This window comes from Notamacropus eugenii, chromosome X, assembly GCF_028372415.1.
Source record: "Notamacropus eugenii isolate mMacEug1 chromosome X, mMacEug1.pri_v2, whole genome shotgun sequence".
In the NCBI taxonomy this organism is placed as follows: Eukaryota; Metazoa; Chordata; class Mammalia; order Diprotodontia; family Macropodidae; genus Notamacropus; species Notamacropus eugenii.
In genome coordinates, this window is record NC_092879.1 from 102057217 (window position 1) to 102082550 (window position 25334).

Sequence of the window (25334 nt, forward strand, 5' to 3'; positions counted from 1 at the left end):
TAAGCCCCCACTCCTTATGCTGAGGAGGCCTTCCTGGTTCATTTTTCCAGACCCTTCTCAGTACACTAACAACATAATAGCTGCCATATAGACTCTTTGAAAACCAGGGCTCCTGGCAACTCTGGGCCCTTTATCAGAGTAAGTCTATCCCCCCACTACTTGTCCACACAACCTTGTCCCCTTCCCAGCACATGCTGCCCCACGAAATGGTCACTGGGTTCTATCCTTTACTGTATCTGTCTACATGGGGCTGTATCAATAAACCATCCTAACCCACTTTAGTCTTTGCCCAAACTCTGCTCTGAATCTGCATAACCCAAGTGCTTGGTGTCTCAGTCCACAGCCCCATTTCCTCCCTGTGCTCAGCACAGGGCCTGGTACACAGTCTGGCTTCCTAAAGGTTCCCTTCCTAAGCTGTGAGCTCCAAAGAATGCCCTCATGGAGAAGAGCCACCTCCTCAAAATTCTGTGCCCCTTCATCAATCCATATCTCTCTCCTTCTCTGAGAATCCCACCTGCCAATGAAGTGTAATGTTTGCCTCCAGGGATCTAGAATTAAGCTACCACGACCAGCAAACATAATCCTGCTCCCCCACCTCAGCCTCATACATGTAAGCATACCTCACAGCACAAAGCGGAAAAGTGGTGATGAAAGAAAACCAGGTGCTGACCCCCGCTCCAAGAAAACAAGGTGGAGGACTTGTTCCCATACAGCAATGGGGCCCCTCAACCTCCCAAGGAGGCACTTTGAACCTTTGTTTAAAAAAGGAACAGGAAGCCAGTCCTTGGAAGTTGGCAGGTGTTTATTGTTCACACAATAAAGCAGCTGATTCCAGGGAATGCCTGGTGGTGCTTCCTTACCTCCCCAGTGGATGGGACAAGCAGCCACAGTGATAGCATCTCTGGGGGGTAAGGGAGGAGCACACAAGGGAACCGGCATTCTGAGATTTCACCCCACAGCTTCCCCATCAGATACATAGCCTCTGAGCTTGGGACCTGAAGACTGGCACACCCTCAGTCCTGCCTCCCTTGGATGCCACGTAACCACCCCCCCAGGAGCCATTTTGCCCCAATCTCCCATTACTGTGATGTGGGTGAGCCAGCCTCAGGTGAAAATGTAAACAGAGACACAGGGCTCGGGGAAACCCACTACCCAAAAGTGTTGCTGGGTCAAAAGAAGGCATTGAAACACCCTGACCTGAAATACCTCCTAAAAGCAAACAGGGGTCTAGAAACCTTAATGCATTAAGATTTCTCCATCCCCTGAAGCAGTGGGAAAAGCTTCTCAACTCAGGGCAACTCTAGGGGGCCAACAGAAGGAAACTGGGTTGTCCATGTAGAAACCTTGCGAGCTGCTGGGACGCAGACTGAATACCAACTATTGCATCTTCCTGGGGAGGCGGGTAGAGAAGGGGACTGCAGAGACACAGGCAGAGGGAGGTAGCTGGTGGCTTGTGCCACCTGGGATCCCCTTTCTTGGCAGCAGCTGGCACAGATAGGATGGGGAGGGAGAAGGGGGAAGGGGAGGTTCCTGGGGTCAGGAGGTTGTGGCCGCAGGGGGTGGAGAGTCTGCTGCAGCCTCATCGCCTTCCTCAGAGTCCCACACCTCAGACTGCAGGTAGTCAGCGAACAGTGTCTTAGCTCGGTGCAGAACCTTTCCAAGGTGATGCCTCCGCACCAGGCGGTCAAAGTGCATGGCCAGCTCATTGTAGTCCATACCTCGTTTCATGATGTGGTCTCGGTGCTCAAGCAGGAGAGCTAAGCACAAGAAGAGCATGAAGGGGTTCCCCCGGCCAAACTCCTGGGGCGGAGGCAGGCTCACAGCTGCCCCAGCAGGTGGCAGGAGTGGAGATGAGCAGGGTGAGGACAGGCTTTTCCCCAGGGAGCTGCCCTTGTCAGGGGGGGTCCTGGTGCTGTCACTCTCCTCCTCTGCCTGGTTGGGCTCTGTGGACAATGGGCATTGGGCTGCTGACGGGGAGGAAGATGCCATCAAAGGCCTCAGGGAAGGAGCTGAGAAGGACTTGGTCATATGAAGAGGCAGTGCCAGTGGGACGAGAACACTGGCCGTCGCATCCCCCTCCTCTGCTGCCAACTCTTCCAGGAGCTGGGGGGGGATGCCCCACTGCATGTCCTGTCCAGCTTGGGCCCCATAAGGCTCATGGTCCCCAACACTGGCTTGTCTGGTGAAGGGCCTCTTCCTAAGGCCCTCCTCATTCTCCTCCATTCCCAGGCTCTGTTCCTTCTTCTCACCCCCTGGGTGCAGAACCTTGTCTCCAGCTTCATCCAAGCCATAGTATGTGGGCCTCAGCATATGCCTCTGGCGGACAGGCCGCTCACCATCTCGGGCTGGGGCGGGAAAGCCCACCAGCTCTACCTCCTTTTCAGGTGGGTCTGGGGGCAAGGAGCTCCAAGTTACTTCCAGCATCCTCAGAGCATCTTCAAAGGCAAACTCCCGCTTGAGCTCAAGCAACAGCCAACGGTAGCAAAAGAAGAGGTCATCAGCCCCAGTGGAGAGAAGGTAGCTATAGAATTCTGGGTCTGAATACTGGAGTAGGAGCTTCAGGTGGGAGAACTTGATGGACATGGCCTCCCCATCCACGCGGAAGTTGGCCTCCAAGCGCTTCATGATGCCACAGAAGCAGATAAAAGCGTGGCCCTCGTTATCCATGACAGCCAGGATGGGAGAGGCAATGTCGCTCATGCCCTGGCAGTAGGAGACCTGGGGGTGAGTGACCGCATATGTGGTGAGCAGATCGTGCAGAGCAATGAGGTGGGGGTTGTCCTCAGGCCCCGCGTAGTATGGGTGAGCCCGGTCCGTGCGCAGCACGTCCTTCAGAACATTGCTCCGGATGAACTCCAGGTCCTCAGCACTGGCACGCTGTTGCCACTCGCTCTTCAGCTGGGTGTACTCAAGTGTCTTCCGTTTCATGTAGTCCATACGCTCCTGGCCCGTCAGCCCGTCGGGGTAGACATTGAGCAAGTAGCGCCACACCACCTGGAGCCAAGGACGAACAGCAACAGGGCTTAGCGACGGGTCCAGTGAGGCCAAAGGAACCTGTGCTGACATGTTGCTGCACTCTGATCCCATGCGCCCAGACATGCACACACATGTACATGCACGTGTCCTCCCATGTGCCCACACATACACGTCCATGCACAGGCAATCCTATGCGCCCACACAAGCATGTTCACACAGAGGCAATCCCATACACACACACACACACACACACACGCACGCACACATGCATGCATGCACAAGCAATCCCACACCCATGTGCCTGGTTATGCTGCAGCCAGGGGCAGGATGGGGGGGGGGGGCAGGGTTTTAGCAGAATCTCCCCAGTCCCTCCCTGACAGTGGCTCAGCTCCTGTAGCAACATCAAGCAGCTCTGATCAGAAGGTTCCAGGCTCAAAACTGGGGGGAATGTGGGGTCAAGATGGAAAGGCCAAAGGAGGACAGAAAGTTGAAGCAGCCTGTGTCCTCAGAGAGGAAGGTTACCTCATGTCGCATGGCCTGAAGAAACCACCAACCCCAGCCCTAGTTGGTCAAGTAAGCTGGGCCTTGCCTTGCGGAGGGAAGGCTCCACTCCTCCGTGGTAAATGCGAAGGCGTAGCTCTTCAGGCCGGCACAACTGGCCCTCTCGATTCAGGTAGGTGTGAAACTCGGCATCACTGAGTGGGGGTTTAAAGGGTTTGAGGTCTTCCCCGTAGGACCAGCTCAGGACCTGTTGGACCTTGGAGAGGGTCCGACCCACCTATAAAACACCAAAGTGGGGGTGGGGAACGGAGCTCCCCATGACCACCCCCACCTCCCCCACAAAAACCAGAAAGGAATGAGGGTAGAAAGAGAGCAGCAATGACAGGGCCTTCCACTTCTCCAGCATTTGGAAGTTAACAAATGAGGAAACTAAGGCTCAGAAGCCAAACGATTTCTTCCAAGTTCCACAGAAAAGGAGTAAGATGAGAACTCGAGTCTCCTGACTCCAAGTTCTCAAATGTGCAGCATGGTACAGAAAGGGGAGACCCCATGGCTTTCTACGCCAAAGATGATACTGACACACCTGAGAAATGATGGACTGTGTGAAAGGCAGGGCCACAGCCGTGAGGGAACGCTTCTCCACAGGCAGCAGGTCAGTGCCAATGACATCCTTGGGACTAATGATGTCCCAGTCTTCCAAGAGGGGACCTGAATGGGACGCAGCACTAAGCCTCCAGAAAAGCCAAGAGGCCTAGCCTGGGCTATGCTGCCAAATGATGGAAGGAGATCAAGGAGGCTCCTCAGTACTTGGAGATGGAGACAGACTTGTGCCCCTGACGCCCCTCCCCCAAAGCGGCCCAATCCTAGACCTCACTGCTCCTGGGCCCGGTTCCTGCCAGTAGCCCAGGTAAGCAGATTGCAAAATTCTCTTCCTGAAGGGTCTAATATTTTCAGGCCAGTTCGTTACAACCTGTACTAACGCATAAACTCGATGGAGTGAGGGAGGGGCTTAGTGGGGGCTTCATACTCACTGTCTTCCAAAGGCCTGACATCCACTCGAAGCTGGAGGTAAGGCTGGGAAGCACTGCTGAAGGCTGCACTCAGATCTCCCTCTGAGGTCAGTGGGATATAGGCCTCAGGACCCAACTTCTCCCGGCCCAGATAACTGATGCCAAAGTGCTTCTTCCTGGGAAGACATAAGTCCAGGACAACCTTGGGCCTGGTTCTGCCTTCGTCTTGGCTAGCCCATGCTACTGGAACTAACTAGAGGCTGCAACTTTGCAGCCTCCAGCTTGTGTGATGTGGAGCAGAATCACTGTGAGGCCCTGGCCTCCAGCAGTATCCAGCCAAGCTTGACTGAATCCAGGCTGGAAGGGGTGCAGGGCTAGCCCCCTAAGCTGTGGTGGAGGACCAGCAGAAGAAAATGGAACAGGTATGTGCAAAGGAAATGTGGGGGGTTATCACACAGGAAGAGCCAGACCAGCAACCAGGAAGAATGCTGGGCCAAAGAGAAGTCCACTGAGGAAAAAGGAGTTGGGGTGCCCACATCTGGGCTTCCTCCCTGGACTTTGTCCTGGCATGGTCCCCAGAAGACTTGTGCAGTCTGGACCGCCAGAATCTCCCTTCCTGGGAACATGCCTCCATGGTCTCCAGGCTCCTCCCTGCCATCTCAGACACTTTCTTAGTGACAGATACACCCTCTACAACACCTCCCTGCCCCCTCCCATTTTCCAGCTCCCTCCTTGAGCAGGGACTATCTTTCTTTGTAGATGTATTTGTATCACCACATACACAGGGCCTGGCACTGACTTTAAAGGTTTTGTCTGCTAAGGGGGCAGGGACTGGGATACTTTCAGTGACAAACATCTGCATATCATATGGCTTGAACCTGAGCATTTAGCACAATGCAGGGCACTGACTGACTGACTGACTGACAAGGATCATTTTCCTCCTCCTTTTGGGAAATGAAATCTCTCTGGAATATAGGGCTGGCAGTGGACTACATCACTGAGGCAGAGAGGATGCACAGAGCAAGAAGTACTGGCCCTGTTCCTAACTCCATCCCGGGTTTTCAGGGGCCTGTTTTCTCACAGCCTCTCCTTCCTCAAATTATTCCCTTGCATTTTTCCCAGCCAGCCTCCTCCTCTCAGTAGAATAGAAGCTGCTTGAGAGCATGCATTGTTAACCAGCACCAAACGGCACTTCTCACAGGCGGCCAAACAGAGAAGGCCAGGGAAGCTGGGGCCAAGCTGGCCTGGCCTGTCCCTGGCTGGCCTGCTGTGAATTGTGCGCTTGCCCACTCACCCGCTCAGGTCGAAGGCTCGCATCAGGATGTGCTGGAGCACATCTAGGGAGGTGATCTGGGGATCCACAGCGAATGTCCGGAAGTCAGGCTGCAGAAAGCCTTCAAATTTCTAAGGGAGACATGACATCCTAGTGGGCCAGCTGCCCTGGCTCCCGAAGAGTGAAAACTAAGGTGAGAATGACAAATGCCAAGAGACTTCATTCCTTCCAGGATCCCAGCCTTCCTCTGGCTGGGTCGCCTGCCACCACAATCACCCTAATACAGGCCTCTTACCTGGGAAGGTCCCTGGAGGCAGGCCCTAAATGGGGCCTTTGTACCTCCTATTCAGGCTTGCTGCCCTGCAGGAGGACTGGGGCCGCAAAGCTGTCTAAATATAAGAACTGGCTCAAGGCCTAAATGGCCTGTACCAGGAGACTGAAGTGAATCTGCCCAGGGGTTCTCCCCTTGTCTCTAGTTTCTAGGAGCTAACCTGCTCGGAACTTTCTGGTGGGACTGGAGATAGCTAGCTGGGGAAATGAGATGCATAGGCCAGCTTCCTCATGCTCCTGAGGTTTTCCTGCTCTCCTCCAGATGGATTCAATATCTGGTCCTGAGGTTACCCACAGCATGTTACCTGCCAGGTCCCTAAGGCCAAATTCCAGAACTCCCCACCCTCCCCAAGTCCAGCTCTCACTTGGCCTCCCTCGGATGCTCTCACATATCTCCAGCACCTGATTCACGAGAACACAAAGTTTTCAGAGCCAGGGTTCCCAGACGCAGTGGTGGATGGCAACAGGGAACCACTGTGTGGCCCTTCTCTGGGGCCCATGCCCTGACTCTCAGCGTCTGGTACTTCCTGGATTCCCTGACTGACCTCATAGGTGGCCTGGGATGGGAAAGGCCCGGGAGAGGCCCAAAGAGGGCAAGGCCCAAGGTCAGCTTTCAGGAGTTCTATTCAGTTGTGGAAACCCTGGTGCGGAGGGCTCAGCTGTGTGACACGAAGGCCCCTCACTCTGCCCCTTGCTTCCTCCTCTGTGCAGTGGGGGGAGGCTTGCCAAGTGGCCTCCGGGGGCTGTCCTTGGAGCCTGCGTGTGCATGGGGGGGGGAGCGTGTCTGACACGAGAGTCCCCCATCCCCCATCGGCTCCATCTGGAACCGCCCCCCACCCCCGCCCCGGGTCAGGGGGGCTCGCGGCCTCACCTTGACTCGGACCCGGACCACCTCCCGCTGCTCCTCGTCTTCGGCCGCCCCCGCCGCTCCTCCGATCCCCGGGGAGGTCGCCATCCCGTGTCCTCTGACCCGCAGCCTCACACCGGCAGCACCGGCAACGCCGCCGCCGACGACGCCGCCGCCGCCGCCGCCGCCTCCCAGGGTGACAGTTACCTTCCGAGTGCGCAGGCGCACACGCCCACTGGGGGCTCGCTCCCCAGTCCACCCCCCCACCCCCCCCCCCGCCTCGGCGCCGTGCGCCTGCGCACTCCCTCGTGGCCGGGAATAGCCGGCCCTCTCCCACCCCTTCGAGATTTCAGTTGCTATTGCCCCGCCTTCTGCAGCCCGGGAGGCGTGCGAGCAGAGCCCCGCCCCGTCCTGCTGCTCCAGCGTGCCACCCTAAGTCCCCTGCCTTCCTTACAGCGGGAGACCCCACCGCTCGGGGCCAGCCGACGGTAGCCGGGGCCCCGTGCGCAGGCGCAAGGCGGAGGCCCGGCAAGCCCACGTGACAGCGGTGGGCGGGGCTCGCCCGTGAGTGCGTGGGTTCCCTCCCTCTCCCACGCAACTAGGACACGTGCCCGCGGGCCTCGTCTGGTGACCTGGCACGATTGTTTTCGCCGTGCCACCTTGCCCCGCCCGCCTCCCCCTGAAACCTGTGAAATTGGATGACCCAGGTTCCCAGGGCCCCCGCCAATCCACTACTACTGCGCCTCCCCTGAACACTGGGGCGGGGGGGGGGGGGGTCTTTCCGGCGGCAGCAGCACCCCACTCACTCGCTGTGCGTTTGTGGCCTCCTTCAGCAGCCTTTATTAAAAGTGTCAAGGGCAGATCCTTGGGGGGAGGGAGGAAGACCAGGGCCCTGAACTGTGGGGCAAGCGAGGAAGGAGCTACTTGCACAATACAATGCTACAAAAATCCAACAGTGCCAGGAGGGAGCGATGGCTCAATGTGAGAAAGTGCTTCCAGAACAACCCAGCTCCCCCTCCCCCACAAGTGGAGATCTTCACTGGAGATGCTCATGCTGCCTTCTTCGGGTTTGGAGACCAGCAGCACCATCTGCCAGCGACTGGGCACAGGCCAGTTGGCGCCAGGCATCCAGGAGGAGGACAGAAGGCACGATAATCCACAAGGAATTCAGGAAGACAAAGTAGAACCAAAAGTAGAGTGGATGTCCGAGCTCCCCATGCTGGAAGCCATGTCGATACTCAGTGAAGAAATAAAGGACATCACCATAGAGCTGGCCTAAGAGAAAAGCCCCCCAGAGACTAGTCACCATACACAAAGGAGAGCCAGGATCTCCCCCCTTCCCATATCCCCCCAGTTAAGGCCTACTCACCTAAGGAAATAACAAGCTGGAGAAGGAATCGCTCTGGCCTCTGTTTCAGAAAGGCACCCACAGCCCACAAGCTGAGTGGGCCCCACGCCCAGGCTGTCACTGTCTCCATGCACACAGTGAAGTTGTCTGCTCTGTCCCAGAAGTGCAATACAGGACATGAGGAAGATTCCCACCACTTCCAAAGATTGCTATCCATGTGGCCCAACACAGAGAAGAGCTAAGACATCCCAAAGAAGTAGGAGGGGAGCCCAGGGAGGAAAGGACAAAAAGGAGGACTCGGGGTTACTTACAGAATGTAGCGGCTGTCACCCTTGGAGTACTCCTTCCCTGAAAGAGAGCACAAGCTATAATGCAGCAGTCCAGGCTTGGGAGGGCTTCCCAGGGAAGACTGAGTGACTCCTGAGGGTCCAACTGAACTGAACTGGATTCAGTGACCTTTTACTTGTACGGAGAGGATTAGCACCAAGTGCCCACAAGTGTCCACCACAATCATGCTCAGCTGAGATAAGAACCCTGGCCTCCCCTTCCAAAACACTCACAGAGCTGCGACAAGAAGGCCTGATCCCTGGCAATGTCCTGGTTGTAGACGCTGAACCAGCCTTCGATCACCATGTGCACAAAGGCACACATGGCAAACCAGCAGACTGCCAGGCGACGCCAGGGGCCCAGAGCTGGCACCCGACTTCCACTCCCTCTCCTCCCCTGGCCAGACAACAGCCAGGTGCCCACCAGGAGCGCCCCCGAGACAGAAAAGAAGACTGCAAGGATCTGCCACACTGGTCTATCGTTGGGGACATAATCACTGAGTTGGAGGTTTCGGGGCCAGTAAGGGTGTACCACGTGAAGAGAGCTCATGGCGAGGGGTGGGTAAGGAAAGCTCTTTGGCCAGGATCCTACGATGAGAAAGAGAAAATGGGTTGAAGGCTGGAAGAGAAGCCAACACCTAGCCGAGTGGGAGCTTCCCCTGCCCTCAAGCTGCTCTTCGAGGGTCTGGGAGGGCAGCTGCAGGGCCCAGGAGGGTGGGGGAGGGAGCCAGCCGAGAGGACCCGGGGAAGTCAGTGAGGCATTAGGGGGAGGCGGGGGTGGGGGAGAGGGAAAGTCAAGGGAAGCTCGGCGCATGCTCGGAGGAGACGGGGATGTGTTTTAGTTCCTGGGGAGCCAGAACCGAGTGGGGGAGCGCATGTCCCTCCTACCCCACCCCACCCCCGCCCCAAGCATGAACCCAAGATCAGATCAAAGCCACGGACTCACAAGACTTCTCCGAGGCTCCCGCTGCGACCCGACGTGGCGGGATCTGGCTGGGGAAGTTCTCACTACCGAGTTCGTAGCCGCCAAGTGCCCATTTAGTCCCACCCCGCCCCCTCCCCATCCGCCCCTCCATCCCCCACTCCGAGCAGGTTTCAGGAGGTGTCTCCACCGTGGCGCATCCCCCGCCGAGCAACCGACCAATCACTGCCATAGGAACTCCTTAAGGCCCGCCCCTCCTGTCCAAGCAGCCAATAAGTGTTGAACGCGCGAGCTCGGATTCCCTGCCCACCTAGGCTCCTGACTGGAGGACCGCCCTAGGCCGATATGGCGCTGTCCCGTGGCCAATTGAAAGCCGCGGAAGACCTCCGGCGCCCTGCCTGGAGCGAGCCAATGAGCGTCCACTGCGATGCCCTAGCACACGCACAGGCGCCGCACCACACACTCCCCGGAACACACAAAACTCACGCACGCACACTCGATTCTCCCCACCCCCCCAAACCCGCCGGTGCCGCCATTTCGGCTCTGGGAACGGCAGTCCCCGCCCCTTGCCTTCAGGGGGCCAATAGGAGCTGAGAGTGATGGAAGCTCCGCCCCCGCCCCATGCCGGTGTCTCGGCAGTTCTCCTAGTACCCAGTCCCCAGGCAGTGCCTAACTCTTTCCCTCGCTCGAGGCAGGTTTGTTCCTGCCTCCTTTTAGAGCACCCGTGGGTCAAACCTGGAAGATGCTCCAGTCTAACCCTACCCTTCAGTGTAGAGAAAGAAACTGAGACCCAGGGAGAGGCAGGGCCACCTGAGCTGCAAAGGAAGGGTCCGCGAAAGAGAACGATTTTCAAAACGTTCGCGTAACCACCTAACAGGCCACTGATGAAGACCACTGAGGGGGCCGAGTGAGGAAGGGAAGTCCTTGCCAAACTTAGAGGGCAGAGGCATTCCCACGACTGACCTCATCCACCAGCATCTCCTCACATATGATCTTCCATTTCCCACCTCTGGAACTTTGCACCGGGTCTGGAAGACATTTCACTTCCGCCTCCTAGACTTTCTTTTAGGTTCTGCTTAGGTGCCGCCCACGGCATGAGGGCTAGGTTTCTTGGTTTTTCTGTATTGTTAGCGCTGTCTCTCTTTCCTCAAATTTTCGTGTGAAATTCATCTTGAACATGTCTTCCTATCTAGCATGCAATCTCTCGGAGGGGAGGCTGGGGCTGTCTCTGGGCTCTTTTGTCTCCGCCCCCCGACACCTACAGAGTAGATTTGGTAAAAATACTTGTAGCTTCGAATCCAGTAGGAAGAAAAGTCCTTAAGGACATAGAATCTAGCTGGTTCTAAAATCCCAGAGAGTCTCCAACATCAAGGCAGGGCTGAGTCACACTGGGATCCCGCATCTTCTGAACCCCCGCACCGCCAGCCATGCAACCTACACCGGCTGCCCAGCCTATTCGAAATTAGACAGAGGAAGATCCTCGAACAAAGCAGCCAAGTCCCCTATTCCCTTTTTCCCTTCCCCCTCTTCCCTCATTGGGTCCTCTACTCCCTTTTCCCCCCTCCCCTCAAGTCCCCCTGCTCCCTATTTTCTTTACATCTCCCTCCTCCTGTCCTCCGCTTTGTCAATTAATTGACATTTATTAAGCAATGTGCCAGGCACTATACTTGGGGATATAAAAGGCAAAGATAGTCCCTGCCCTCATGGAGTTTACAATCCAATTGGAGACTGGTTCCCCTTCTCTACTTTCCCTTCCCACCCTGGTCCCTCTTTCCTTCTATCCTTTCCTTCCTCTTTTTTTTTCACCTCTTTGATCCTTTTCTCCCTTTCTCCTTCCTCCTCTTTCTTTCTCTGCCTCCACCCCTCCCTTCCTCCTCCGCCCGCGCCACACTCCCATTGGTCACGCGAATATTCTGCGCGTGTCCATTGGCAGCAGCCTCCCCCTACACTCACCTCCTCCAGCCCCGCCAGCCCCGGTAATGTACCTTTTCCCGGCTTCGACAGGCTCCCATTGGTCTGCCGAACGTTCGACTCAAGCTCATTGGTCACCTCTTTCATTTTCGCCCCCCCCTCCCCCCGCTCCCTCGGCTGCCTCCGATCCTTCTGCTCCCCCTACTTCACCGCACTCCCATTGGTTGCGCAAACGATCTACGCGTCTTCATTGGCTCCGAACTCCCTGGCTCAGAGCCGGCCTCCCCGCTACGTTAAAGGGGCCGCCTTCAACCCTGCGTGATTGGGGCTGGTGGAGAAGGTGGCTGGAAAGGAAGCCGCCTCTGTGACCAACAGAGGACGAGGCGGCCAGGTAAGGGGCAGGCGGAGGAAAATCGCTTCCCCATCCTCCAGACCAAAGATGGAGAAGAAAAGGGAAAGGAGGGAAGAAGAGGAGGTCCCTGGGCAGCATTCCCCCCATCTTCTCCCATCTCCTCCATCATCCCCCTCCATCTCCTTCCACTCGGACCAAAGAGGGGAGAGGGAACGATGGTAGAGACAGGGACACGCGCAGCCCCTTAAGGCCCCCCCTCCCGGGATCCACCGCAGGCCAGCCCATCGAACACACACTGACGCACACACCTGCAAGCCAGGCCGGCACGCACGCACGCACGCACACACCCCTACACTGGCCCACAGGCCGGTCTCCCAGTTACATAACAGCAGCGTGGAGCAGCCCCTCACACATCACATCGCCATGCCTGCCCATTGCACACGCACACATGCATGCACAGGGTTACAACAGCAGGTCGGTCGGCTGAACTCACATACGTCCTAGTCACATGCCTGGCCCCATGTGCAGGGAGGACTCTCCCATCCTTGACCAGGTCCTTGGTTCATCATCATCATCATGGCTACCTTCAGCCGGCAGGATTTCTTCCAGCAGTTGGTGCAGGGCTGCGTGGTGCCCACTGCCCAGCAGGGCCTAGACCAGCTGTGGCTTCTACTGGCTGTCTGCCTGACCTGCCGCCTCCTTTGGAGACTTGGTGAGTAGGCTGGCCCTGGTCCTTGATGCCTCCGGGAGGACAGAGGGGCTGGGGGGCTTCCTGGAGGCTGGTTGGCAGGGGGCATTTCCTAGAGACTGGCTACAGAGGGAGTTGCCTTCCTAGAGGCTAGCTCCTCAGAGTTGGGGGGAGGGGGCATTTCTGAGAGGCTGACTGCGGGGGAGGCCCTCCTGGAGGCTGGAAGGATTCTCCCCTGTCACTCTGCAGGGTTACCCCCAGCTGTGAAACATGCTAGCATGGTGGCTGGTGGCTTCTTTAGCCTGTACCATTTCTTCCAACGGCACATGGTATGGGTGGTGCTGCTCAGCCTCCTGTGCTACCTGGTCCTTTTCCTGTGCCGACACTCATCTCACCGCGGGGTCTTCCTCTCTGTGACCATTCTCATCTACCTGCTCATGGGGTAGGAGCCCTGGGCACTATGCTGGGGTGGGCAGAGGGAGTTGGGGAAGAAACAAATAATGTACCTAAAGACTTGGGGAGGCAAACTAGCCCAATCCGGCCCACCCTCCCAGGGAGATGCACATGGTGGATACTGTAACCTGGCACAAGATGAGGGGTAAGTGCCCCACCCAGGGCAGGCCTTTCTGGAATGCCTTACCCAAATCCTGAGCCCTTCCCTCTCCCAAAATTGGCCCTCCCCTACCCAGTACCTTCCTTGGCCCCTGGTTGGTTGGCTGGTCATCCCTCTCAGACCCCTTGGGTGCATGCATCTGCTGTCGTCCGCCTGCTCGCTCGCCTGCAGGAGCTCAGATGATCGTCGCCATGAAAGCTGTGTCTCTGGGCTTTGACCTGGATCGGGGTGAGCTGGGTGCAGTGCCCTCCCCTGTGGAGTTCATGGGCTACCTCTACTTCGTGGGCACCATCATCTTCGGGCCCTGGCTCCACTTCCGCAGTTATCTCCATGCTGTCGAGGGCCGACCACTGGTGACAGGGCAGGGGGCTGTGGGCTGGAAGGGAGTAGGCTTGGCTTGGTGACAGGGCGGGAGGAGGCAGGCCAGGGCAGCTCCTGATGGCCATCTCCCTCTGCCCACCCCCTCCCCATTTTCTGCAGAGCCTCACATGGCTGGGGAAAGTGGCGGGGAGCCTGGTCCGGGCCCTCCTGTGCCTGGTGGTCTCCACCTGCGTGGGCCCCTACCTCTTTCCTTACTTCATCCCGCTTTATGGGGACCGGCTGCTGCGCAGGTGAGCAATGGGACAGCCTGTGGCCCGCCCCCAGCATTGCCCTTTCTTCTGCCTCCTAACTTGCCTCCCATTCCGAGCACCCCTGACTTTTTCTCCTCTCCCTTCCCCATGCCTCCATATCTGCAGCAAGAAACGCCAAGCGAGGTAAGTGGCATCCAGCTTGCCTGCTCGGGTTCGCCAGCCCCTCCTTCTCTCTTCCATGTTCCTGCTGACGCTTGTCTCTTCTCTTTTCCCTTCTTTGTACCTCACCCCCCAGGGGCGCTGTGGCCAGGTGAGTCTCTGTGGAGAAGCAAGTTAACATCTGGGTGGCTGTGGGGGGGGGAACGCTGTGACACCCTGCTCTTCTCCCACCCCAGGTGGCTGGGGGGCACTGTGACACCCCACTCTTCTCCCCACCAGGTGGCTGCATGCCTATGAGAGTGCCATTTCGTTCCACTTCAGTAACTACTTTGTGGGTTTCCTGTCAGAAGGCACAACGACACTGGCTGGGGCGGGCTTCACAGAGGAGAAGGATCACTTGCGGTGGTAGGTGATCCCACTGTGTGGCCAGGCTTGGTGAGGTGGCAGCTACTGCAGCCCCTCCCCTTCTCAACCACTGGCCCCATCCCTGCAGGGACCTCACTGTGTCCAGGCCTCTGCACGTGGAGCTGCCCAGGTCCATGGTGGAGGTCGTCACCAGCTGGAACCTGCCCATGTCACACTGGCTCAATTCCTGTGAGACCCATCCCTGTCCCGCTGTGGGAGGCCAGGCCAGGGATCTGACCCTGGGGAGGGAGGAAGTTAGGGATTTCTGTCTTCATCCCTTTTCCTTCCCAGATGACATGAGCAGCCTTGGAGGGGGGGTGGGGGAAGGGGAGGGGAAGGAGACCTGGGACCTGACCTCTCCCACAACAAACCAAACCAAACCCAACTGGGAAGGGTGAGGCTTGTTCCCTGGCCTTCTCCAGATGTTTTCAAGAATTCCCTTCGCCTCGGCAAGCTCTCAGCCCTCCTTGTGACCTACGCTGCCAGTGCACTCCTGCATGTAAGAAGCGGGCAAGGTGGAGGTTCAGGGCTATCCCTTCTTGCCCCACCTCTGCCCCATGGCCTGGCCTTCTCTCCACCCCCCAGGGCTTCAGTTTCCACTTGGGGGCCGTGCTGCTCACTCTTGCCTTCATCACATATGTGGAACACGGTGAGATACCTCTTTCCTCCCCTCCCCTTCCCCAGGCCCTGGAAGTCTCCCATCTTCCTTCCTTAACTCCCTTGAGAACCCCAGCCTCCAAAGAACTGCCAGTTCTCCTCTTCTGGTTCTCAGTGCTCCGGAAGCGGCTGGCCACCATCTTCAATGCTTGTGTCCTGTCTAAGCGCTGCCCTCCAGACTGTCCACACCAACACCGCACAGTGAGATGACTTGCCCTTCCCCTCCCCCAGAACCTGCCTAAACCAAGGTGCCCTTGTCTCCCTCCCTGGCCCCTCTCCTTCTGCCCTCTCATCCCTTCCTCCTAAGGCCTGGACGTACCCATGCCCACCCCTTTCTGGATTGCTCTCACCTCTCCCTCAGACCAGCTCCAAATATCATTACCCCATTCCCCATTTCTTCTCCAGGGTCTGGGCGTGCAGGCACTGAACCTGTTCTTCAGGGCTCTAGCTGTGTTCCACTTGGCCTATCTGGGCTCCCTCTTTGATGTAGACACTGATGATGCCACTGAGGAACAGGTAGGGTTTGGAGGAGTCACCCACACACCAATGGAGAGCCTGGAAAAGGCCTGAGGGATGGAAGTTGCTTGGCCATTCTTTGGGTGGCCCTTGCTAATGCCCATCACAGTCACCCCTGTCCTGTCCCCAGGCCCCTTAGGGCAGGGATGGCCCAGGCCTCTTCACTGCCATGCTCATCCCCTTCCCAGGGTTACGGCATGTCCCACACCGTCCGCAAGTGGTCTGAGCTCGGCTGGGCCAGTCACTGGCTCACCTTCAGCTGCTGGATCTTCTATCGCCTCATCAGCTGAGGGTCCTCCCCCACTTCCCCTTCTCTTTTCTTCCCCCTTGTGGGTCCTCAGTACCTGTCCTAGGCATTCGCTGGAGTCCTGGCCACTGTGGCCCCCCTCCCCCAAAGGGGCTCTGGGGATTTGGGGGGGAGGGGTCCTTGGAGGGCAGGGCCCTGAGACCATGTCTTCCACCTCCACATTCTACTAGAAAGTTCCCCTTTTTATAAATGGTTTGTTATTGTCAGATAAAACTAGGTAAGGCACAAGTATCCACGCTGTGTGTGTGAGCTATTTCCCTAATTCTGAGCCTCCCCAGCAATCAAGAAGCAGTAGACACTGGGGCTATGGAATTCTGAGGGCTTTTATTGACTCCTTCCTCAAGGGCCCAGGAGGGGAGCCTGAAGCTTTGGTCCTTGCCCACTCGCTCCTGCTCTCACCCTTGAAGGCTCCAGCCTTCTCTGAGGATGTAGGCCTCTTGCTGAGACAAGCAGACTGGTATCCTGTAGCAGTACGAAGGGCCTCCTGCAGGCTGGCCCAGAAGGAACCAAAAGACAAGGAATACCAGGAATTGGAGAGAGCAAAGGGGGAAATTGGACCAAGAAGGGCAGAATTAGACCACAGAAAGTAGGATGCAAAGTGGACCAGAAAGCACGAGACAGCTCCTGTATGGCAGGGGGAGGGAGCTCAGCATGTTGGGGACACAAACTGCAAGGGTGCATGGCCCCAGACAACCACACAGGCTTCTGGGTGGGGAAGAAGGACAATGATATCCTCAAAAGGGAAGTGACCCAGGAGACTCAAACTGTGGACTCCGGAGTAGAGATGGGCCGGCAGGGAGGGAGTGTTCTAACTCTACCACTCATTTTCTAAGTGAGGAAACTGAGGTCAGGGCCTTGAGCAGGGCCACACAGGTAGTTGCCTCCCCAGATCTTCTCAGTGTTTTGATGGCCATGCCCACTCCTTCCTCCATAGCCTTTCCACCATTATGATCTGCCATGCCAGATTCCATTTTCAAAAGCCCAAACTCCACCCAGTTCCTCCTGAGCTTCCAAAGGTTCAGCAGCTCCCTATAGCCCAGAGAATCAAATCAGGCCCCACTGATTCAAGCCAGTTTTCAGCTGTTCCTCTGCTGGCAGCTGTCCCATCCTTTGGTCTGTATTTACTTGGCTGGAAGGTGTGCTCAGGTGTCTCTGCCCTCCTCAGCTTTGACCAGACTCTTAAGCTACAGAGGGCATGGGTTGGAATTGATGCATTTCCATCTTCCTGAATGCCAGGACCTGCTCCAAAGAGATTATGGGCTCTAGACCTGCCACTGAGAAAGGGGCAGAGTCAGAATGTGGATGGTCACAAGTCAAAGTATGGAGAGAGGAAACTTGGATGGACCTTGGAGGGAGAGGTTGTACTCTAGAAAGAAGAGAAAGGCTGGCCATGAAGGGAAAAGGGGGAAAAAGCAGTCTTGACAAGGGAAAATAAGCCTCCTGAAGGAAGAAGCCAACTGGTGAGGGAGCCAAATGACTTCTTTAGAGGCTACCTCCCTTCCCCCAGCTAGTCTCAAGCCAAGGCCTCTGTGCGCCCCACTCACCAGTGCTGGAATTGTGGCTGCTAATGGGCTTGGCACAGGTGACATTACGGTTGGAAATAAAGCAGATTGAAGGCCTGGCCCAGAGGTGATTGGGAAGGGCCAAAGCCCTCCTGAACCAGAATATTTGCTTACCTTTGCAACAAAACTCCCTCCAGGCTTCAGGCAGGTGGGAAGACCCAGAACTTCGGGGGCAAGCCAGGGGACTTGTCAAGGATATTGGGACCAGGGAGGGGAGTGGTGCCTGGGACTACTCATCTGGGGCGTGTGTAGCCCAGTAACTATGGGGAAAAAGACAGTTGGAGGCAGGGACTGAGAGACACACTGGAAAGGTCAAAGCTGAGCCACCAAAAGGCGTCATATGGGGCCAGCAATGACAGAAGACAAAAGCCGACGGGGTAGTCGAGAGTACAAGGTATGCCACAAGTAACTTCTGCTAGGTCAGAGCGAGGTCGGCTGGTTGCCCCTGGTAAGGATGGATGGGGTCCAAGGGAGTTGACAGGACTGAGGCCTTCCAGGTACTAGCAAAGTCTACCTGGAGCCTGGCAGGGCCTTCCATATGCTAGTTTCCTAGGGCTCAGCCGCAAAGGCACAGCTGGGGGACTCGAGGCAGGCGAGGGTAGCCCTGAAGAAAGGCTGCGGGAGCCAGCCCTACCCTAGTCTGTGACTCAGGCCCACGGGGGCGGGGAAGAGCTCCACAGCCCCACTCATCCCTGTCGGACAGCTCGGGGGGTAGTCAGAGGGGAACCCACCCGTCCCGGAACCTGGCCTCCCTGAGGGATAGGTGCCCGTCCATCCCAGATGCGAGCCTCCCAACCGGGGCCAGACAGCACGGGACCACGCGGCCCAGAGCCCCGCCCTCCTTCCCTCCCTTTCTCCCCCCTGACCCATTAGGGGGCGGGAGCGGAATCCGCGCAGGTGCACGCGCACTCCCCTCTGGGGCTTGTAGTCCCCCCCACTGACCCTTACCGGCGAGAGCCACTGCCCAGCACCCTGGGCTGGGATTAAGCCCCGCAGGAAAACACCGGGTGCCTTCTCTCTCTAGACGCGGCAGTGGCGGCCGGGGCTGGAAACACCGGCTCCCCTCTGTTTTGCCGCCTGGCCAATTCCCCAAACAGGCGGGACTCTTTTCGCGGGGACGGGGCGGGGACGTGACGTCAGAGCGAGCGGAGTGGGGGGGGACCTGGGCGGGGCGGAGGCTGGGATTGGCTCGGGGGGCCTATAGGGGTAGGCCGCTCTGAGCCCGCGGGCGCGAGCCTCGGCCTGGACCCTCGCCCTGTGGCACAATCGCCGAAGCCGGATCCAGAAGGCCTCGACTTGGGAGCAGATGGCGGCCACCTCCGTGCAGAGGGCCTGGGCCTGCGCGCACACGCTCTCCCGCCCGGCCCCGGCCCGAGGTCGAGCCTCACTCCCTCCGGGAGCCCGGCGGGGGCGGAGATCCAGGAAGCCCCGCTCCAGGCCAGCGGCGAGAGCTGGAGGAGAGGAGCGGCGGGGCCGCGGGGGCCGCAGTGCGTGAGCCGCAGCGCGTGAGCACGCCCGGACCACGGGCTCCACGCCCGATTGGGCCGCGGCCGGCGTGACGTCACAGGGCGCTGGGCGTGGAGCGCCGCCTAGTGGCGAGCCCAGAGCCTAGGTGCGCTTGGTCGCCCACTTCTGTTCTTACGTCATTGACTCGCTCTACCCACTTTGGATCCTCCCTAATTTCTTTTCTTTCTTTCTTTTTTAAATTTACAGTTTATTTTCAGTTTCGCATTTCTCCCCCTCCTTCCTCCCCCGCCTCCCTCTGAGAAAACAAGAAAAATGCATCCCCATGTACAAACATTAATAGTCTACCAAGATCAGTTGGCCATGTCCCAACAAAAATGGCCTCAGTCAGGCTACCTGTCAGGAGGTGGATCACAGAGTTCCCAAGGCATTCCCATTATCTCGGGTAGCATTCACATGGTCCTTGTGGTTCTGCTCACTGCGCTGTGCATCAGTTCATGCAAGTCTTCCCAGGATCCTCTGACACCATCCCCTTTATCATTTCTTACAGCACAGTTGGGCGCTCACTCGGGTACCAATTCTCCACCAATACAGAAAGAGCTGCTATAAATATCGTTCCACAAATGGGTGGGTCCTTTTCCTCGATTTGATCTCTGGGCTAGTTGCCTACTAGTTGTATGGCTGACTCAAAGGGTATGCACAGCTTAATATCTTTTTAGCCATATTGCTTCCCAAAATGGTTGGACTAGTTCACAGCTCCACCTAGGGTACATTAGAGTGCCTCTTTGCCAACAGTTCCCCCAGCATTTATAATTTTCCCTTTTTATCATCTCAGCCAATTTGATGGGTGTGAGGTGGGATTTCAGGGTTGTTTTAAATTTACATTTCTCTAATTATTGGTGATTTAGAGCATTTTGGTTATTGATAGTTTGGATTTCTTTTCTAAATAATATTTTTTTCCAATTACGTGTAAAGACAATTTTTAACATTTAAAAAAACTTTCCAGATTTTCTCCCTCTCTCTTCCTCCCTTCTCCTTAAAATGGTAAGCAATTTAATATAGGTTATAGATGTGCAATCATGTAAAACCTTTCTATATTAGTCATTTTATGAAAGAAGAAACAGACCAAAAGGAAAAAAGAACCTTGAAAAAAATAAAGTATAAATAGTATTCTCTGATCTTCATTCAGACTTCCATTAGTTCTTTCTCTTGAGGTGGATACTATTTTTCATCTTGAGTCTTTTGGAATTGTCTTACATCACTAAATTGATGAGAATAGCTGTTATTTACAGGTGATCATCTTACAATATCGCTGTTACTGTGTGTAATGTTTTTCTGGTTCTACTCACTTCACTTTATATCAGTTCCTGTAAAGCTTTCCAGGTTTTTCTGAAATCTACCTGCTCATCATTTCTTCCAACACAATAGTATTTCATCAAAATTATATACCATAATTTGTTCTACCATTCCCAAATTGATGGACATCCCTTCACTTTCCAATTTCACCACAAAAAGAGTTGTCATAAATATTTTTGTCTTTTCCTCTCTTTTATGATCTCTTTAGGATACAGGCTTAGCAGTGGCTTTGCTGGATCAAAGGGTATGCACAGTTTGATTAACCTTTGGGCATAGTTCTGAATTGCTGTCCAGAATGGTTGAATCAGTTCACAACTCTACCAATACTGTAATAGTGTCCCAATTTTCCCACATCTCCAATATTTATCATTTTCCTTTTCTAACATATCAGCCAATCTGATAGGTATGAGGTAATACCTCAGAGTTGTTTAATTTGCATTTCTCTCATTAATAGTAATTTACAGCATTTTTTCATATGACTATAGATAGTTTTAATTTCTTCATCTGAAAATTGCCTGTTCATATCCTGTGACTATTGATCAGTTGGGGAATGAGTTGTATTCTTAGAAATTTGACTCAGTTCTCTATATATTTGAGAAATGAGGCCTTTATCAGAAACATGTGCTGTCAAAATTGCTTTCCAGCTTTCTGTTTCCCATCTAGTCTTGGTTGCATTAGCTTTGTGCAAAACCTTTTTAATTAAATGTAATCAAAATTATCCATTTGTGTTTTATAACATTCTGTATCTCTTCTTTGGTCATAAACTCTTCCCTTCTCCACAGATCTGAGAGGTAAAGTATTCTTTGCAAATGTCTAAATCATAGATCCATTTTGACCTTTTCTTGGTATACTGTGTAAGATGTTGGTCTGTGCATAATAGTTTCTGCCATACTATTTCCCAGTTTTCCCAGCAGTTTTTGTCATACAGTGAGTTCTTATGCAGAAACTGGAGTTTATCAAACTGGGTTTATAAAACAGTATATACTGTTTACTATAGTCATTGACTGCTATGTCTTGTATACCTAACCTATTCCACTGATCCACCACTGTTACTTAGCCAGGACCAATAGCTTTGATGATTGCTGCTTTATAATATACCTTTGGAACCCATGTGGCTGGGCTGCCTTCCTTTGCATTATTTTTTATTAATTCCCTTGATATTCTTGACCTTTTGCTCTTTCAGATAAATTTTGTTATATTTTCTAGCTCTATAAAATAATGACTGGTATGGCATTGAATAAGTAGATTAGTTTATGTAGAATTGTTATTTTTATTATATTAGCTTAGCCTACCCATGAACAACTGATCTTTTCCCAGTTGTTTAGAACTGACTTTATTTGTGTGAAAAGTTTTTTGTGATTGTATTCATATTCCTAATTCCTGGGTTGGAACATAGACTACCTTCCTTGACAGGTAGATTCTCAAGTATTTATATTTACAGTTACTTTTAATGGAATTTCTCTTTCTATCTCTTCCTGTTGCACTTTGTTGGTAGTATATAGAAATGCTGATGGTGCGAGTTTATTTTATATCCTGCAACTTTGCTAAAGTTGTTCATTATTTCAAGTAGTCTTTCTGGTTGATTTTCTAAGTATATCATCTGCAGAGAGTGATAGCTTGGCCTATTCTAATTCCTTCAATTTCTTTTTCTTCTTTTAGTGCTAGAGCTAGCATTTCTAGGACCATATTGAATAATAGTGGTGATAATGACCATCCTTCTTTCACTCCCGTTCTTATTGCAAATGAGAAGCCCTAGCTTTAGAGAATATCATATTCCATTCTTTCCTTTGATTTCTCCATGACCAAGAAATAGGGTTCTGCCTCCGTGCCACATTTCCTTGGGGTGTAATATTTGTTGTTTGACATTTAAGTTCTCCGTTTTTACCCCAATATTTGTGAGATCAAATGGAGGAAGCCGGGGCAGGGGTGGGAGTGGGGTGGACAGGTTCAGTGCCATAGCCTGAAGGAGACAAAGTATTGGGTATGGAGGTTTGGGAGCAATAGATGAGTCAACCTGAAAGCTAGAGCTGAGGGCAATGACTCAAGCGATCGCCTTTCCTCTTTAACTGTAATTGTGAGTACACAGAGTCCCTTCCCTGGGTCAGTTTCCTCCGGAGGGTAGGACTGGATGATTGCTACAGTCTCTGACCTTCTATGACTCTAAGATCCCTTTTTCCTCAAGAGAAAGCACAGCAAGAGGAATGTGCATTAGAAGCTGGTGCAGGACTGCCAGGAGGAAGTAACGCGCTTGCGCAGACAGCAGAACAAGGAGGGAGGGAGGAGCAAGCCACTGGAGGAGGATGGCAGCAGCCCTGCCGCTGCCACTGCTGCTCACCTTGGTTTGGGCTGGAGCCCTGCTCCTCCCGACAGCGACCCATGGCGCTATCTTTGCGCAGGTATTCCTCCCACCCAAATTTCATCAGGGCCTCTCCAGACCAACTCTTCCCAAGTGAAGAAAGGGATCGCCCTGGGAATGGTCGGGGGAGGAGAATGTCTCATCCATAGTCTACTGGATCCGGCAGCAGGAGAAGCCTTACCAGAGTTTGGAGCTGTCCGAGGTCCTGGAGGAAAGGAAAAAGACTGGGGACGTGTCTGGATGTATTTAGGTCTTTGTGTGATACTATGTGTATGTGATTGTGTTGTCTTTGAGTGAGGATTCTTTAGACATTTGACCTTTGTAATATTGTGAGGTCACAGTTGTGTGTAATTGTCATTGTGTCTTAATGCCTAGCTTCATCATGGTTGTGGCTTTGTGTGGTGTTTGCGTGGAGTCATGTGTCTCTATGTATGGTCAGGATGTGTCTGTGGATAAGTGTGTGACATGGAGCCTGCATCTGGTGTCAGGAGTTGCCCAGTGGGGGTGGGGATCTGGGCAGCATAGAACATGTCTCCAAATCCACAGTCCTCTCCCTGCTCCATCTCCTTGGAGCTCCTCCAGGCCAGTGTGGATTGAGGGTAGGGAAGGGGAGCCAAAAAATTTGGAGATCAGGCTTGTGGCTGTCTCAGATGCTGTGTGCTTCTGTGATGAGCTCGGAGATTTCAAGGCCTAAGCAGTTTGATCATTTTCATTTAAGTTTTGTTCATCTTTTTGTGCTAGACAGTCTGATGCCACATCCATTTCCAAATCCTTCTTCTCAGTCGTGAGTAGCAGTTTTGCCTTGTCTGATATGAAAAAAGTCCATTCTGCCAAAGGGCAGGCTCTCCTTCCCCCAAACACGTGACTCTGGTGGACTTGGAGGGAGGCTCTGGATCAAAGGAGTCTTTGAGAAAAAGCCCTTGCTGAGTCAACAGAAGATTTCTGTCTAGGGAGCTTCTGCTGCTAGTGCTTCCAGAAATGATCCATGACTGTAACATGCTGAAACAGGAGGTAAACTTGGCCAGAAATCCAGTTGTGGATTCAGAGGATTTGGATTCCAAGCCAGTTCTGTCTGTGACCTTGGGCCTGTTTTTTCACCTGTAAAATGAGAGTTCAACTTGGACTATATGGTCTTGAAGGTCTTTTCTGGATTAAAAGAGGATAAATATGTATGCACACATATATAGAAATTTTCCAATACCAGAGACCTAGCAAAGAGCTCAAAAACTCTTACTATCCCTGCCCTTTGATGAAGTCTCCAACTCAGGCATTGTGTTTGTGTGTGTGTGTGTGTGTGTGTGTGTGTGTGTGTGTGTGTGTGTGTGTGTGTGTGTAGTGGGGGGCACATGAATCATGGCCAAATCTGACATTCCAAAGTCTTTTCAAGAAGTCTCCCTTTCCCACAAAAGATTGATAGTTGGACACTTCCATGTTTCCAATGATATGAAAATTCCCTTATATTTCAATTTCCTAGGGATAGGGAGATGCTACATTTTAAGAAGGGCATTCACCAGGTAGACAGAATTCAGCAGGTCACTGGCAGGATATGTGGGGGTCCTGATGTCAAACCCAAGGAGTGTGGATCAGTTGGAAGAACTGATGGTATGTAGCCAGGAAAAGGGAACACTGAAGAGGGGGTACATGCTTGGCTGTCTTCCTTTATCCGAAGGCCAGTCAGGGAGAAAAGATTGGATTTGTTCAACTTGGCCCAAAGGCAGGAGCAGAGACTATGGATGGGAGGTACAGAGGTACACCTAGGCTTGCTGTCAGGAAAACCTTCTTATGAAAGCTAGGCTAAAGTGGAAGGGGCACGGGAGAGGGGATGCCTACTTTTTTCCCTGGTGGCCTTGCAGCCAAGGAGCAATGGTAGGGTACATGGTGGATATTCAGGGAATGGTTGGAGGAGTTGGGTCTTTTAAGCCCCTTGCGGACCTTTTTGATAACGTCTGTTCTTGAGTCACATATGGGGACGCTGAACACCTTCTCTTTCTGGGTCCCACAGCCCCAGACCCTGCCCTTCTCTTGGAACCTTGGGCAAGTGGCAAGGGCCATGCAGCTGGACTGGCCACCTGGTTCCCCCAAGGCAGCCCTGCTGGCCCAGGCCCTAGAGCGGCTTCTCAAGGCAGAGGCTGGGTGGCACAAGTGGGAACAGGAGACCAAGGCTGAAGCTGCTGCCCTGGCCCAGCTGCTCCTGAGCCTGTGGGCCAGCTCCCATCTCGAGCCTGAGGTCAGCATGGAGGAGGCAATGGTGCTTGGTTCCAAGGCCCAGGCCAAGGATGAGGCAGCAGATTCCAAGCAGGCACTACTCAGGTATCACTGGAGGGAAGGTGGATGGGCACGGGCAGAGGCAAAATTGGTGACACTAGACACTTCTGGATTTTTCCATCCACAGATTCCTGATGAGCCAGCTGTTGGCCAAGATGTCAGAGACCCGAATCCCTCCCACTTTGACCTGGGAGGAACCATGGCCCCTGCAGCGTCGTCTGCGCAGGGACCTGGGGACTGCACTATTCCGCTCGAACCGCCTACAGGCCTTGGGAACCAAGGGCAGGGCTCAGGTCCAGGGGGGAGCACCACTTGGTGTCACACACTACTGGCCAGCATGACAGGGTCTCCAGCCACTTAAGGCTCCTCGCTTCCTGGCTTCCCCCTCCACCATGCATGTTTATCCCCACCTCAGTACCCAAGCTTAATAAAATGGCCTCCTTCCTGCTCCTGCAAGCAAAGCAGAGTCTTGTCTCATCTCTGGTCCCCATACCCCTTGTCAACCTCTGAGGCATTTTCCCAGGCCCTTTTGGGTTTCACTTCTCAACTTCACTCCAATTTCCTGGAAACAGTCTCTCCCACAGTAGCTCCCCAGGGCAGCAATGCCAGCTTGCCTTA

At 54.2% G+C, this 25334-nt stretch overlaps 4 protein-coding genes across 20 annotated transcripts; 2 read left to right on the top strand and 2 right to left on the bottom strand.

Annotated features, from left to right (window-relative positions):
- Positions 1–784: 784 nt before the first annotated feature.
- On the bottom strand, positions 785–7173 carry TBC1D25 (TBC1 domain family member 25). The gene is made up of 6 exons (XM_072626944.1): positions 6962–7173; positions 5782–5891; positions 4509–4663; positions 4061–4185; positions 3566–3754; positions 785–2994 (listed from the first exon to the last, which is right to left on the bottom strand). The coding sequence occupies exons 1-6, from the start codon at positions 7043–7045 to the stop codon at positions 1537–1539; spliced, it is 2121 nt and encodes a 706-aa protein (XP_072483045.1). The 5' UTR covers positions 7046–7173; the 3' UTR covers positions 785–1536.
- A 576-nt stretch (positions 7174–7749) lies between these two features.
- EBP (EBP cholestenol delta-isomerase) lies at positions 7750–11546 on the bottom strand. Of its 3 annotated transcripts, XM_072626137.1 has the most exons (6): positions 11519–11546; positions 10497–10791; positions 8846–9199; positions 8597–8633; positions 8307–8437; positions 7750–8212 (listed from the first exon to the last, which is right to left on the bottom strand). In XM_072626137.1, the coding sequence occupies exons 3-6, from the start codon at positions 9159–9161 to the stop codon at positions 7974–7976; spliced, it is 723 nt and encodes a 240-aa protein (XP_072482238.1). In that variant the 5' UTR covers positions 9162–9199; positions 10497–10791; positions 11519–11546; the 3' UTR covers positions 7750–7973. The 3 variants fall into 3 exon arrangements, with proteins under 3 accessions (XP_072482238.1, XP_072482239.1, XP_072482237.1); XM_072626138.1 differs by lacking the exon at positions 11519–11546 and having other exon boundaries at positions 10497–11247; XM_072626136.1 differs by lacking the exons at positions 10497–10791; positions 11519–11546 and adding an exon at positions 9558–9758.
- A 97-nt stretch (positions 11547–11643) lies between these two features.
- Positions 11644–18753, top strand: PORCN (porcupine O-acyltransferase). 14 transcript variants are annotated; one of them, XM_072626118.1, is made up of 15 exons: positions 11647–11835; positions 12350–12508; positions 12734–12926; positions 13039–13082; positions 13269–13450; positions 13578–13708; positions 13835–13852; positions 13965–13979; positions 14108–14233; positions 14322–14422; positions 14656–14732; positions 14819–14882; positions 15006–15091; positions 15296–15406; positions 16058–18753. In XM_072626118.1, the coding sequence occupies exons 2-15, from the start codon at positions 12373–12375 to the stop codon at positions 16301–16303; spliced, it is 1530 nt and encodes a 509-aa protein (XP_072482219.1). In that variant the 5' UTR covers positions 11647–11835; positions 12350–12372; the 3' UTR covers positions 16304–18753. The 14 variants fall into 14 exon arrangements, with proteins under 14 accessions (XP_072482217.1, XP_072482216.1, XP_072482222.1 ...); XM_072626123.1 differs by lacking the exon at positions 16058–18753 and adding an exon at positions 15595–15944; XM_072626116.1 differs by lacking the exon at positions 14819–14882 and having other exon boundaries at positions 11644–11835; positions 12325–12508; positions 14918–15091.
- Positions 18754–22106: 3353 nt separating this feature from the next.
- Positions 22107–25177, top strand: LOC140515446 (uncharacterized). 2 transcript variants are annotated; one of them, XM_072626143.1, is made up of 4 exons: positions 22410–22491; positions 23926–24053; positions 24454–24761; positions 24844–25177. In XM_072626143.1, exons 2-4 carry the CDS (start codon positions 24012–24014, stop codon positions 25055–25057), a joined length of 564 nt encoding a protein of 187 aa, XP_072482244.1. In that variant the 5' UTR covers positions 22410–22491; positions 23926–24011; the 3' UTR covers positions 25058–25177. The 2 variants fall into 2 exon arrangements, with proteins under 2 accessions (XP_072482243.1, XP_072482244.1); XM_072626142.1 differs by lacking the exon at positions 23926–24053 and having other exon boundaries at positions 22107–22491.
- The last annotated feature ends 157 nt before the right edge of the window (positions 25178–25334 follow it).

Excerpts from the sequence above, each read along its gene's own strand:
- TBC1D25 (XM_072626944.1), bottom strand. The coding sequence starts at position 7,045 with ATGGCGACCTCCCCGGGGATCGGAGGAGCGGCGGGGGCGGCCGAAGAC. Across the intron at positions 5,892-6,961 it reads TGGTCCGGGTCCGAGTCAAG|AAATTTGAAGGCTTTCTGCA; the intron begins GTGAGGCCGCGA and ends TGTCTCCCTTAG. Across the intron at positions 4,186-4,508 it reads TGTCAGGCCTTTGGAAGACA|GTCCCCTCTTGGAAGACTGG; the intron begins GTGAGTATGAAG and ends CGTCCCATTCAG.
- EBP (XM_072626137.1), bottom strand. The coding sequence starts at position 9,161 with ATGAGCTCTCTTCACGTGGTACACCCTTACTGGCCCCGAAACCTCCAA. Across the intron at positions 8,438-8,596 it reads GGTGACAGCCGCTACATTCT|AGCAGACAACTTCACTGTGT; the intron begins GTAAGTAACCCC and ends CTTCTGGGACAG. Across the intron at positions 8,213-8,306 it reads CCAGCTTGTTATTTCCTTAG|GCCAGCTCTATGGTGATGTC; the intron begins GTGAGTAGGCCT and ends CTTTTCTCTTAG.
- PORCN (XM_072626116.1), top strand. The coding sequence starts at position 12,373 with ATGGCTACCTTCAGCCGGCAGGATTTCTTCCAGCAGTTGGTGCAGGGC. Across the intron at positions 13,083-13,268 it reads AACCTGGCACAAGATGAGGG|GAGCTCAGATGATCGTCGCC; the intron begins GTAAGTGCCCCA and ends GCTCGCCTGCAG. Across the intron at positions 15,407-16,057 it reads ATGATGCCACTGAGGAACAG|GGCCCAGGAGGGGAGCCTGA; the intron begins GTAGGGTTTGGA and ends TCCTTCCTCAAG.
- LOC140515446 (XM_072626142.1), top strand. The coding sequence starts at position 22,396 with ATGGCAGCAGCCCTGCCGCTGCCACTGCTGCTCACCTTGGTTTGGGCT. Across the intron at positions 22,492-24,453 it reads ATGGCGCTATCTTTGCGCAG|CCCCAGACCCTGCCCTTCTC; the intron begins GTATTCCTCCCA and ends TGGGTCCCACAG. Across the intron at positions 24,762-24,843 it reads TCCAAGCAGGCACTACTCAG|ATTCCTGATGAGCCAGCTGT; the intron begins GTATCACTGGAG and ends TTCCATCCACAG.